Source organism: Eucyclogobius newberryi, unplaced genomic scaffold (genome assembly GCF_026437365.1).
Source record: "Eucyclogobius newberryi isolate DKJ021-1_F unplaced genomic scaffold, fEucNew1.0.hap1 SCAF_42, whole genome shotgun sequence".
Taxonomy (NCBI): domain Eukaryota; kingdom Metazoa; phylum Chordata; class Actinopteri; order Gobiiformes; family Gobiidae; genus Eucyclogobius; species Eucyclogobius newberryi.
In genome coordinates, this window is record NW_027316079.1 from 52,501 (window position 1) to 65,948 (window position 13,448).

At 49.8% G+C, this 13,448-nt stretch overlaps 1 protein-coding gene across 2 annotated transcripts in view; it reads left to right on the forward strand.

Moving 5' to 3' along the window:
* The window catches only part of tyro3 (TYRO3 protein tyrosine kinase), a 40,093-nt gene extending 30,836 nt beyond the window's left edge, over positions 1-9,257 (forward strand). For both annotated transcript variants that reach the window (XM_072464264.1, XM_072464265.1), the window contains exons 19-20: positions 7,701-7,940; positions 9,097-9,257. In XM_072464264.1, coding sequence (XP_072320365.1) covers positions 7,701-7,940; positions 9,097-9,166 — 310 coding nt within the window. In that variant the 3' untranslated portion in view covers positions 9,167-9,257. The remainder of the gene's footprint in view (positions 1-7,700; positions 7,941-9,096) is intronic.
* The last annotated feature ends 4,191 nt before the right edge of the window (positions 9,258-13,448 follow it).

A 13,448-nucleotide genomic window follows, 5' to 3' on the forward strand; every position in this document is an offset into this window, starting at 1 on the left:
ACTACACTACTATAGTACTACAGCACTACAGTACTAAAGTACTACACTACTAGAGCACTAGAGCACTACACTACTACAGTACTACAGTACTACAGCACTACAGTACTACAGCACTACAGTACTACAGTACTACAGCACTACAGCACTACACTACTACACTACTACAGTACTACAGCACTACACTACTACAGCACTACAGTACTACTGCACTACAGTACTATAGTACCACAGCACTACAGTACTACAGTACCACAGCACTACAGTACTACAGTACTACAGCACTACAGCACTACAGCACTACACTACTACAGCAGTACAGTACTACAGCACTACAGCACTACAGTACTACAGTACCACAGCACTACAGTACTACACCACAACAGTACTACAGCACTACAGTACTACACTACTACAGTACAACACTACTACAGTACTACAGCACTACAGCACTACACTACTACACTACTACAGTACTAGAGCACTACAGTACTACACTACTACAGTACTACACTACTACAGCACTACACTACTACAGTACTAGAGCACTACAGTACTACACTACTACACTACTATAGTACTACAGCACTACAGTACTAAAGTACTACACTACTACAGTACTACAGTACTACAGTACTACAGCACTACAGCACTACACTACTACAGTACTACAGTACTACAGTACTACAGTACTACAGCACTACAGCACTCCAGCACTACACTACTACACTACTACAGTACTAAAGCACTACAGCACTACTGCACTACAGCACTACAGCACTACTGCACTACAGCACTACAGCACTACAGCACTACTGCACTACAGCACTACTGCACTACATCACTACAGTACTACAGTACTACTGCACTACAGCACTACAGCACTACTGCACTACTGCACTACAGCACTACAGCACTACAGCACTACAGCACTACAGCACTACTGCACTACAGCACTACAGCACTACATCACTACAGTACTACAGTACTACAGTACTACTGCACTACAGCACTACTGCACTACTGCACTACTGCACTACTGCATTACATCACTACAGTACTACATTACTACTGCACTACAGCACTACAGCTCTACAGCACTACTGCACTACAGCACTACTGCACTACAGCACTACTGCACTACAGCACTACAGCAGTACAGCAGTACAGCACTACTGCACTACAGCACTACAGCACTACTGCACTACTGCATTACAGCACTACAGCACTACAGCACTACTGCACTACAGCACTACAGCACTACAGCACTACTGCACCAGCACTACAGCACTACAGCACTACAGCACTACAGCACTACAGCACTACTGCACTACAGCACTACAGCACTACAGTACTACACCAATACAGTACTACAGCACTTACAGCACTACAGTATTACACTACTACACTACTACAGTATTACAGCACTACAGTACTACACTACTACAGTACAACACTACTACAGTACTACAGCACTACAGCACTACACTACTACAGTACTAGAGCACTACAGTACTACACTACTACAGCACTACAGTACTACACTACTATAGTACTACAGCACTACAGTACTAAAGTACTACACTACTAGAGCACTACAGCACTACACAACTACAGTACTACAGTACTACAGCACTACAGTACTACAGCACTACAGTACTACAGCACTACAGCACTACAGCACTACACTACTACACTACTACAGTACTACAGCACTACATCACTACACTACTACAGTACTACAGCACTACAGCACTACACTACTACAGCACTACAGTACTATAGTACCACAGCACTACAGTACTACAGTACCACAGCACTACAGTACTACAGTGCTACAGCACTACAGCACTACAGCACTACAGTACTACAGCACTACAGCACTACAGCACTACAGTACTACAGTACCACAGCACTACAGTACTACACCACAACAGTACTACAGCACTACAATACTACACTACTACAGTACAACACTACTACAGTACTATAGCACTACAGCACTACACTACTACACTACTACAGTACTTGAGCACTACAGTACTACACTACTACAGTACTACACTACTACAGCACTACAGTACTACACTACTAGAGCACTAGAGCACTACAGCACTACACTACTACAGTACTACAGTACTACAGCACTACAGCACTACACTACTACAGTACTACAGTACTACAGCACTACTACAGTACTACAGCACTACAGTACTACAGCACTACAGCACTCCAGCACTACACTACTACACTACTACAGTACTACAGCACTACAGCACTACAGCACTACACTACTACAGTACTACAGCACTACAATACTACAGCACTACAGTACTACAGTACTACAGCACTACAGCACTACACTACTACACTACTACAGTACTACAGCACTACAGCACTACACTACTACACTACTACGGCACTACAGTACTACAGCACTACAGTACTATAGTACCACAGCACTACAGTACTACAGTACCACAGCACTACAGTACTACAGTACTACAGTACTACAGCACTACAGTACTATAGTACCACAGCACTACAGTACTACAGTACCACAGCACTACAGTACTACAGTACTACAGCACTACAGCACTACACTACTACACTACTACAGCACTACAGTACTACAGCACTACAGCACTACAGTACTACAGTACCACAGCACTACAGCACTACAGTACTACAGCACTACAACACTACAGTACTACAGCACTAGACTACTACACTACTACAGCACTACAGTACTACAGCACTACAGTACTATAGTACCACAGCACTACAGTACTACAGTACCACAGCACTACAGTACTACAGTACTACAGCACTACAGCACTACACTACTACACTACTACAGTACTACAGTACTTTTACTGCAAATACTATTACTCTAAATACTGCTACTACACCGGACTGTCGCCCCGACAGTCAAAGTTGATATCCTCCATCTTCTTCCTCTTCTCCGGGGCGGGGCCCCTGGGGCCCCAGGGGCAGCAGTCTAAGCAGGGACTCACAGACTTCCTCCTCCCCAGACACTTCCTCTGGGGGGATCCCCTGGCGTTCCCAGGCCAGAGAGACATAGTCCCTCCAGTGTGTCCTGGGTCTTCCCCGGGGCCTCTTCCCGGTGGGACATGCCTGAAACACCTCCCCAAGGAGGAGCCCAGGAGGAGCAGCGGCTCTACTCCGAGCTCCCCCTGTGTGACTGTGCTCCTTCCCCTATCTCTAAGGGAGCGTCCAGCCACCTGGAGGAGGAAACTCATTTCGACCACTTGTATCTGCGATCTTGTCCTTTGGGTCATTAAAGCTCATGACCATAGGAGAGGTCAGAACGTGAGTGACCGATAAATCCAGAGCTTTGTCTTTGGACTCAGTCCAACTGTCAATCACACGCTCCATCAAGACCCCAAGATACTTGAACTCCTCCACTTGGGGCATGGACCCCCCACCCACCTGGAGAGGACAAGGACCCCCCACCCACCTGGAGAGGACAAGGACCCCCCACCCGCCTGGAGAGAACAAGGACCCCCCACCCGCCTGGAGAGGACAAGACACCTTTCTCCGGTTGAGAACCATGACTCAGATTTGGAGCTGATTCTCATCCCCAGACGCTTCACACTCGTCCCAGAGCAGCTGATGGAGCCATCAGGACAACATCGTCTGCAAACAGCAGAGATGAGATCCTGTGGTCCCCAAACTGGACCCTCTGACCCCTGGCCACACCCTCTGACCCCTGGCCACACCCTCTGACCCTGGCCACACCCTCTGACCCCTGACCACACCCTCTGACTGCGCCGAGAAATTCTGTCCATAAAAACTATAAACAGAAGTGGTGACAAAGCGCAGCCCTGAGGAGTCCCTCATGGGAACAGGTCTGACTCACTGCAGTGACCACAGCTCCTGCTCCTGTCAGACAGGGACCGCTCTGAGCAAAGGGCCCCGGACCCCGTACTCCCCCCCCCCAAAGACACCCCGAGACAGGTAGGGGGGGCGGTGGTGAAGAGCTTTGAAGGTGAGGAGAAGTATTTTGAAGTTTCTGCGCTGCTTGATGGGGAGAGAGTGGAGAGAGGCGGGTGTGGGTGAGGAGGCGGGTGTGGGTGAGGAGGCGGGTGTGGGTGAGGAGGAGGGTGTGGGTGAGGAGGAGGGTGTGGGTGAGGAGGGTGTGGGTGAGGAGGGTGTGGGTGAGGAGGCGGGTGTGGGTGAGGAGGCGGGTGTGGGTGAGGAGGCGGGTGTGGGTGAGGAGGCGGGTGTGGGTGAGGAGGAGGGTGTGGGTGAGGAGGCGGGTGTGGGTGAGGAGGAGGGTGTGGGTGAGGAGGCGGGTGTGGGTGAGGAGGAGGGTGTGGGTGAGGAGGAGGGTGTGGGTGGAGGGGGTGAGGGTGGAGGAGAGGTGAGGAGAGGGTGGGGTCCATGATGACACCGAGGTTGCGTACCAGGGTGAAGGAGGTGAGGGTGGAGGAGGTGAGGGTGGAGGAGGTGAGGGTGGAGGAGGTGAGGGTGGAGGGGGTGAGGGTGGAGGAGGTGAGGGTGGAGGAGGTGAGGGTGGAGGAGGTGAGGGTGGAGGGGGTGAGGGTGGAGGAGGTGAGGGTGGAGGAGGTGAGGGTGGAGGGGGTGAGGGTGGAGGAGGTGAGGGTGGAGGAGGTGAGGGTGGAGGAGGTGAGGGTGGAGGGGGTGAGGGTGGAGGAGGTGAGGGTGGAGGGGGTGAGGGTGGAGGGGGTGAGGGTGGAGGAGGTGAGGGTGGAGGAGGTGAGGGTGGAGGGGGTGAGGGTGGAGGAGGTGAGGGTGGAGGAGGTGAGGGTGGAGGAGGTGAGGGTGGAGGGGGTGAGGGTGGAGGAGGTGAGGGTGGAGGGGGTGAGGGTGAGTGAAAAGGGACCAGTTTTATTGAGAGTGGATTTGGTGCCAATGAGGAGGAGCTCTGTTCGCAGAAATCGCATTAGATTATTTCTCCAAATCGTTCAGCCCTAATCTAGAGCTGTTCCAGTGTTGCACCAGCAGGACCTAAACCTGCTCCTCCTGAAGGTTCTATGGGTCAGATTCTCCTCCAGGACCTGGAATAGACCCCGGTCTGCCAGAGACACTGTCCCCGACCGCCACGCCCTGTTACAGAGACATGTCAGCCAAGACAGTCCTACAACATCCAGAGACTTAAGGTCCTCAGGATCTCATCCCGGAGCCACCGAGGAGCCACCGAGGAGCCACCGAGGAGCCACCGAGGAGCCACCAACCTCAGTGACTTCAGCTCGGGTGATGGACGAGTCCCTCTGTGTCCTCAGTCTCTGCTTCCTCTTCAGAAGACGTGACGGTGGGATTAAGGACGTCCTCAAAGTCCTTCCACCGTCCGACCACATCCTCAGTGGAGGTCAGAGGTCAGAGGTCAGCAGGTCTCCACCATAAACAGTGTTGGTGAAGCTGCTTCCTCCTCCTGGGGCCGATAGTCCTCCTCCATGTCTCCTCCTCCATGTCTCCTCCTCCATGTCTCCTCCTCCATGTCTCCTCCTCCATGGCTCCTCCTCCATGTCTCCTCCTCCATGTCTCCTCCTCCATGTCTCCTCCTCCATGTCTCCTCCTCCATGGCTCCTCCTCCATGTCTCCTCCTCCATGGCTCCTCCTCCATGTCTCCTCCTCCATGTCTCCTCCTCCATGTCTCCTCCTCCATGGCTCCTCCTCCATGTCTCCTCCTCCATGTCTCCTCCTCCATGGCTCCTCCTCCATGTCTCCTCCTCCATGTCTCCTCCTCCATGTCTCCTCCTCCATGGCTCCTCCTCCATGGCTCCTCCTCCATGTCTCCTCCTCCATGTCTCCTCCTCCATGGCTCCTCCTCCATGGCTCCTCCTCCATGTCCTCCCAAACTCCTCCCCAAACTCCTCCCAGCCCTGGGTTTTTGCCTCTGCGACAGCACGAGCTGCGCTCGCTTGACCTGTCGATGACCTCAGGAGACCTACAGGTCAGAGTGGCCTGTAGACCTCCTTCAGTCTGACCCTTACTTCCGGTGTCCACCACCGGGTTCGGGTGTTGCCGCGGCGACAGGCACCGGACCATGTGACCACAGCTCCGAGCAGCCGCATCAACAATGGAGGTGGAGAACATGGTCCACTCGGACTCAATGTCCCCAGCGTCCCCCGGGACATGGGAGGAGTCTCCTGGAGGTGTGAGGTGAAGACCCTCCTGACAGAGGCTCCACAAGAAGATCCCCACAGACTCCCACAATGCACTTGGGTCAAGTCTGTCCGGCTTCCTCCTCCACCAGAGGATCCAACTCACCACCAGGTGGTGCTCTACAGCTCCGCCCCTCTCTTCACCCGAGTGTCCCAGACACACGGCCGGAGGTCAGAGGTCAGAGGTCAGAGGTCACGACAACAAAGTGGATCATTGACCTCCTGTGTCCTGGTGCCATGTGACCTGAAGGACAGTCCAATAACTGACCGCTCGGGTTCAGGTCGGGGCTCCTCCCCTCTCCAGGAGTCACTGACATCGTCCACGTGGGCGTTGAAGTCCCCCAGTCGAACAGCAGAGTCCCCGGTCAGTGCACTGTCCAGTTCTCCTCCCAAGGACTCTAAGAAGGCCGTGTCCTCTGCACTGCAGTTCACAACAGTGAGAGACATGTCCCCCGCCCCAAGGTGAAGGGACGCGACCCTCTCGTCCATCGGGGTGAACGCCAACACGTGGCGGGGGATGCTGAGGGGCCATAAGCCCACACCAGCCCCGCCCACACCAGCCCCGCCCAAACCAGCCCCGCCCACACCAGCCCCGCCCACACCAGCCCCGCCTCTCCCCGCGGGCAGCACCAGAGAAGTGGAGCGTCCAGTCTCTGGAGGAGATGGTTCCAGGGCCCAAACTGTGCTGGAGGTGAGGCTCCACCTCCTGCACAAGCTCTGCCCCGCCCCTTATGGCTCCTCCTGCAGGTGGTGGGCCCACGGGAGGACGGCCCCACGTCGCTCTTTCAGGCTGTGCCCGGCCGGGTCCCGTGGGGAAAGATCCGGCCACCAGGCGCTCGCCATCGAACACCCATCCCAGGCCTGGCTCCAGGGTGGGGCCCCGTAACGCCGATCCGGGCCCCGTAACACCTTGTTGTGTCTCTGTTCATAAGGGGCTTGTGGGCCCCGTCACCCAGGACCCGTTTGGCCTGGGGCCGACCAGCTCCTGGGATCGTTGGCTCAAAGCCTCCACCACCTGAAGGTGTCGGTTCAATGACGCACACGTGTGTGTTTGTATATTTTAAGAGTAATTTGGGGCACCAGCCTCTTTTGTGGTACTTCAATTGATGGTACTTATTGTGTGTACTTCAGTATATATTGTGTGTACTTCAGTATATATTCTGTGTACTTCAGTATATATTGTGTGTACTTCAGTATATATTCTGTGTACTTCAGTATATATTCTGTGTACTTCAGTATATATTCTGTGTACTTCAGTATATATTCTGTGTACTTCAGTATATATTCTGTGTACTTCAGTATATATTGTGTGTACTTCAGTATATATTCTGTGTACTTCAGTATATATTCTGTGTACTTCAGTATATATTCTGTGTACTTCAGTATATATTGTGTGTACTTCAGTATATATTCTGTGTACTTCAGTATATATTCTGTGTACTTCAGTATATATTCTGTGTACTTCAGTATATATTGTGTGTACTTCAGTATATATTCTGTGTACTTCAGTATATATTCTGTGTACTTCAGTATATATTCTGTGTACTTCAGATACGAGCTGATGCACAGCTGCTGGAGCCCCGTCCCAAAGTGCAGACCCAGTTTCTCGGCTCTGGTTTCTCAGCTTCAGACTTTGCTCTTGAGCCTGGAGTCGAACCCTCAACCTTCTGCTCCTCTGCTGTACGTGAACCTGCAGGAGGGGGCGGGGCTTCAGGACCAGGGGGTGGAGTCACAGAATACCTGGACACAAAGCCACGACTGGAGCTCAGTGGGATCTGGAGGAGACTACAGGTGAGACCTGGTTTAGTCCTGGTTTAGACCTGGTTTAGTCCTGGTTTAGTCCTGGTTTAGTCCTGGTTTAGTCCTGGTTTAGACCTGGTTTAGTCCTGGTTTAGACCTGGTTTAGTCCTGGTTTAGTCCTGGTTTAGTCCTGGTTTAGTCCTGGTTTAGACCTGGTTTAGTCCTGGTTTAGTCCTGGTTTAGTCCTGGTTTAGTCCTGGTTTAGACCTGGTTTAGTCCTGGTTTAGTCCTGGTTTAGACCTGGTTCAGACCTGGTTTAGTCCTGGTTTAGACCTGGTTTAGTCCTGGTTTAGACCTGGTTTAGTCCTGGTTTAGACCTGGTTTAGACCTGGTTTAGATCTTGTTTAGTCCTGGTTCAGACCTGGTTTAGTCCTGGTTTAGACCTGGTTTAGACCTGGTTTAGATCTTGTTTAGTCCTGGTTCAGACCTGGTTTAGTCCTGGTTTAGACCTGGTTTAGTCCTGGTTTAGACCTGGTTTAGTCCTGGTTTAGACCTGGTTTAGACCTGGTTTAGATCTTATTTAGTCCTGGTTCAGACCTGGTTTAGACCTGGTTTAGTCCTGGTTTAGACCTGGTTTAGACCTGGTTTAGTCCTGGTTTAGACCTGGTTTAGACCTGGTTCAGACCTGGTTTAGACCTGGTTCAGACCTGGTTTAGTCCTGGTTTAGACCTGGTTTAGACCTGGTTTAGACCTGGTTCAGACCTGGTTTAGTCCTGGTTTAGTCCTGGTTTAGACCTGGTTTAGACCTGGTTCAGACCTGGTTTAGTCCTGGTTTAGTCCTGGTTTAGACCTGGTTTAGTCATGGTTTAGACCTGGTTTAGACCTGGTTTAGTCCTGGTTTAGACCTGGTTTAGTCCTGGTTTAGACCTGGTTTAGTCCTGGTTTAGACCTGGTTTAGACCCGGTTTAGACCTGGTTTAGACCTGGTTTAGTCCTGGTTTAGACCTGGTTTAGACCTGGTTTAGACCTGGTTTAGTCCTGGTTTAGACCTGGTTTAGTCCTGGTTTAGACCTGGTTTAGACCTGGTTTAGACCTGGTTTAGTCCTGGTTTAGACCTGGTTTAGTCCTGGTTTAGACCTGGTTTAGACCTGGTTTAGACCTGGTTTAGACCTGGTTTAGAACTTTGTCCATTGTCTCGTTTGTCTCAGATACATCATGAGTCCGTGCTCTGAGGAAGACGAGCGAGATGAAGAGGAAGACACTGTCATCAACGTCTGACCGTTGCCTGACACACTAACCACTCCGCCACTGACCTTTGACCCTCAGATTCTTTGTAATGCCACATGTGTTAGTCCTGGTTTAGACCTGCTTTAGTCCTGGTTTGGACCTGGTTTAGTCCTGGTTTAGTCCTGGTTTAGTCCTGGTTTAGACCTTGTTTAGACCTGGTTTAGACCTGGTTTAGTCCTGGTTTAGTCCTGCTTTAGTCCTGGTTTAGACCTGGTTTAGTCCTGGTTTGGACCTGGTTTAGTCCTGGTTTAGTCCTGCTTTAGTCCTGGTTTAGACCTGGTTTAGTCCTGGTTTAGACCTGGTTTAGTCCTGGTTTAGTCCTGGTTTAGACCTGGTTTAGACCTGGTTTAGACCTGGTTTAGACCTGGTTTAGTCCTGGTTTAGACCTGGTTTAGACCTGGTTTAGTCCTGGTTTAGACCTGGTTTAGACCTGGTTTAGTCCTGGTTTAGACCTGGTTTAGTCCTGGTTTAGTCCTGGTTTAGACCTGGTTCAGTCCTGGTTTAGTCCTGGTTTAGTCCTGGTTTAGACCTGGTTTAGTCCTGGTTTAGACCTGGTTTAGTCCTGGTTTAGACCTGGTTTAGACCTGGTTTAGACCTGGTTTAGTCCTGGTTTAGTCCTGGTTTAGACCTGGTTCAGTCCTGGTTTAGTCCTGGTTTAGACCTGGTTTAGTCCTGGTTTAGACCTTGTTTAGACCTGGTTTAGACCTGGTTTAGTCCTGGTTTAGACCTGGTTTAGACCTGGTTTAGTCCTGGTTTAGTCCTGGTTTAGTCCTGGTTTAGTCCTGGTTTAGACCTGGTTTAGACCTGGTTTAGACCTGGTTTAGTTCTGGTTCAGACCTGGTTTAGACCTGGTTTAGTCCTGGTTTAGACCTGGTTTAGTCCTGGTTTAGTCCTGGTTTAGACCTGGTTTAGTCCTGGTTTAGACCTGGTTTAGTCCTGGTTTAGACCTGGTTTAGTCCTGGTTTAGACCTTGTTTAGACCTGGTTTAGACCTGGTTTAGTCCTGCTTTAGTCCTGCTTTAGTCCTGGTTTGGACCTGGTTTAGTCCTGGTTTAGTCCTGGTTTAGACCTGGTTTAGTCCTGGTTTAGTCCTGCTTTAGTCCTGGTTTAGACCTGGTTTAGACCTGGTTTAGTCCTGGTTTAGACCTTGTTTAGACCTGGTTTAGACCTGGTTTAGTCCTGGTTTAGACCTGGTTTAGACCTGGTTTAGTCCTGGTTTAGTCCTGGTTTAGTCCTGGTTTAGTCCTGGTTTAGACCTGGTTTAGTCCTGGTTTAGTCCTGGTTTAGACCTGGTTTAGTCCTGGTTTAGACCTGGTTTAGTCCTGGTTTAGTCCTGGTTTAGTCCTGGTTTAGACCTGGTTTAGACCTGGTTTAGTCCTGGTTTGGACCTGGTTTAGTCCTGGTTTAGTCCTGGTTTAGTCCTGGTTTAGACCTGGTTTAGACCTGGTTTAGACCTGGTTTAGTCCTGGTTTAGTCCTGGTTTAGACCTGGTTTAGTCCTGGTTTAGACCTGGTTTAGTCCTGGTTTAGACCTGGTTTAGTCCTGGTTTAGTCCTGGTTTAGACCTGGTTTAGTCCTGGTTTAGACCTGGTTTAGACCTGGTTTAGACCTGGTTTAGTCCTGGTTTAGACCTGGTTTAGTCCTGGTTTAGTCCTGGTTTAGTCCTGGTTTAGACCTGGTTTAGTCCTGGTTTAGACCTGGTTTAGTCCTGGTTTAGTCCTGGTTTAGACCTGGTTTAGTCCTGGTTTAGACCTGGTTTAGTCCTGGTTTAGTCCTGGTTTAGACCTGGTTTAGACCTTGTTTAGACCTGGTTTAGACCTGGTTTAGTCCTGGTTTAGTCCTGCTTTAGTCCTGGTTTGGACCTGGTTTAGTCCTGGTTTAGTCCTGGTTTAGACCTGGTTTAGTCCTGGTTTAGTCCTGCTTTAGTCCTGGTTTGGACCTGGTTTAGTCCTGGTTTAGTCCTGGTTTAGACCTGGTTTAGTCCTGGTTTAGTCCTGCTTTAGTCCTGGTTTAGACCTGGTTTAGACGTGGTTTAGTCCTGGTTTAGACCTGGTTTAGTCCTGGTTTAGACCTGGTTTAGTCCTGGTTTAGTCCTGGTTTAGACCTGGTTTAGTCCTGGTTTAGTCCTGGTTTAGACCTGGTTTAGTCCTGGTTTAGACCTGGTTTAGACCTGGTTTAGTCCTGGTTTAGTCCTGGTTTAGACCTGGTTTAGTCCTGGTTTAGTCCTGATTTAGTCCTGGTTTAGACCTGGTTTAGTCCTGGTTTAGACCTGGTTTAGACCTGGTTTAGTCCTGGTTTAGACCTGGTTTAGTCCTGGTTTAGTCCTGGTTTAGACCTGGTTTAGTCCTGGTTTAGACCTGGTTTAGACCTGGTTTAGTCCTGGTTTAGACCTGGTTTAGTCCTGGTTTAGACCTGGTTTAGTCCTGGTTTAGACCTGGTTTAGACCTGGTTTAGACCTGGTTTAGTCCTGGTTTAGTCCTGGTTTAGTCCTGGTTTAGACCTGGTTTAGACCTGGTTTAGTCCTGGTTTAGACCTGGTTTAGTCCTGGTTTAGTCCTGGTTTAGACCTGGTTTAGTCCTGGTTTAGACCTGGTTTAGTCCTGGTTTAGTCCTGGTTTAGACCTGGTTTAGTCCTGGTTTAGTCCTGGTTTAGACCTGGTTTAGACCTGGTTTAGTCCTGGTTTAGTCCTGGTTTAGTCCTGGTTTAGACCTGGTTTAGTCTTGGTTTAGTCCTGGTTTAGACCTGGTTTAGTCCTGGTTTAGTCCTGGTTTAGACCTGGTTTAGTCCTGGTTTAGTCCTGGTTTAGTCCTGGTTTAGACCTGGTTTAGTCCTGGTTTAGTCCTGGTTTAGTCCTGGTTTAGACCTGATTCAGACCTGGTTTAGACCTGGTTTAGACCTGGTTTAGTTCTGGTTTAGACCTGGTTCAGACCTGGTTTAGTCCTGGTTTAGTCCTGGTTTAGTCCTGGTTTAGACCTGGTTTAGTCCTGGTTTAGTCCTGGTTTAGTCCTGGTTTAGACCTGGTTTAGTCCTGGTTTAGTCCTGGTTTAGACCTGGTTTAGTCCTGGTTTAGTCCTGGTTTAGTCCTGGTTTAGACCTGGTTCAGACCTGGTTTAGACCTGGTTCAGACCTGGTTCAGACCTGGTTTAGTTCTGGTTTAGACCTGGTTTAGACCTGGTTCAGACCTGGTTTAGACCTGGTTTAGACCTGGTTTAGTCCTGGTTTAGTCCTGGTTTAGACCTGGTTTAGTCCTGGTTTAGTCCTGGTTTAGACCTGGTTTAGACCTGGTTTAGTCCTGGTTTAGTCCTGGTTTAGTCCTGGTTTAGACCTGGTTTAGTCTTGGTTTAGTCCTGGTTTAGACCTGGTTTAGTCCTGGTTTAGTCCTGGTTTAGTCCTGGTTTAGACCTGGTTTAGTCCTGGTTTAGTCCTGGTTTAGTCCTGGTTTAGACCTGGTTTAGTCCTGGTTTAGTCCTGGTTTAGTCCTGGTTTAGACCTGGTTTAGACCTGGTTTAGACCTGGTTCAGACCTGGTTTAGACCTGGTTTAGACCTGGTTTAGACCTGGTTTAGTTCTGGTTTAGACCTGGTTTAGACCTGGTTTAGACCTGGTTTAGTTCTGGTTTAGACCTGGTTTAGTCCTGGTTTAGTCCTGGTTTAGACCTGGTTTAGTCCTGGTTTAGACCTGGTTTAGACCTGGTTTAGTCCTGGTTTAGTCCTGGTTTAGACCTGGTTTAGTCCTGGTTTAGTCCTGGTTTAGTCCTGGTTTAGTCCTGGTTTAGTCTTGGTTTAGTCCTGGTTTAGACCTGGTTTAGTCCTGGTTTAGTCCTGGTTTAGACCTGGTTTAGTCCTGGTTTAGTCCTGGTTTAGTCCTGGTTTAGTCCTGGTTTAGTCCTGGTTTAGACCTGGTTTAGTCCTGGTTTAGACCTGGTTTAGTCCTGGTTTAGTCCTGGTTTAGACCTGGTTTAGTCCTGGTTTGGACCTGGTTTAGTCCTGGTTTAGTCCTGGTTTAGTCCTGGTTTAGTCCTGGTTTAGACCTGGTTTAGTCCTGGTTTAGACCTGGTTTAGTCCTGGTTTAGTCCTGGTTTAGACCTGGTTTAGTCCTGGTTTAGACCTGGTTTAGTCCTGGTTTAGACCTGGTTTAGACCTAGTTTAGTCCTGGTTTAGACCTGGTTTAGTCCTGGTTTAGACCTGGTTTAGTCCTGGTTTAGACCTGGTTTAGACCTGGTTTAGTCCTGGTTTAGACCTGGTTTATTCCTGGTTTAGACCTGGTTTAGACCTGG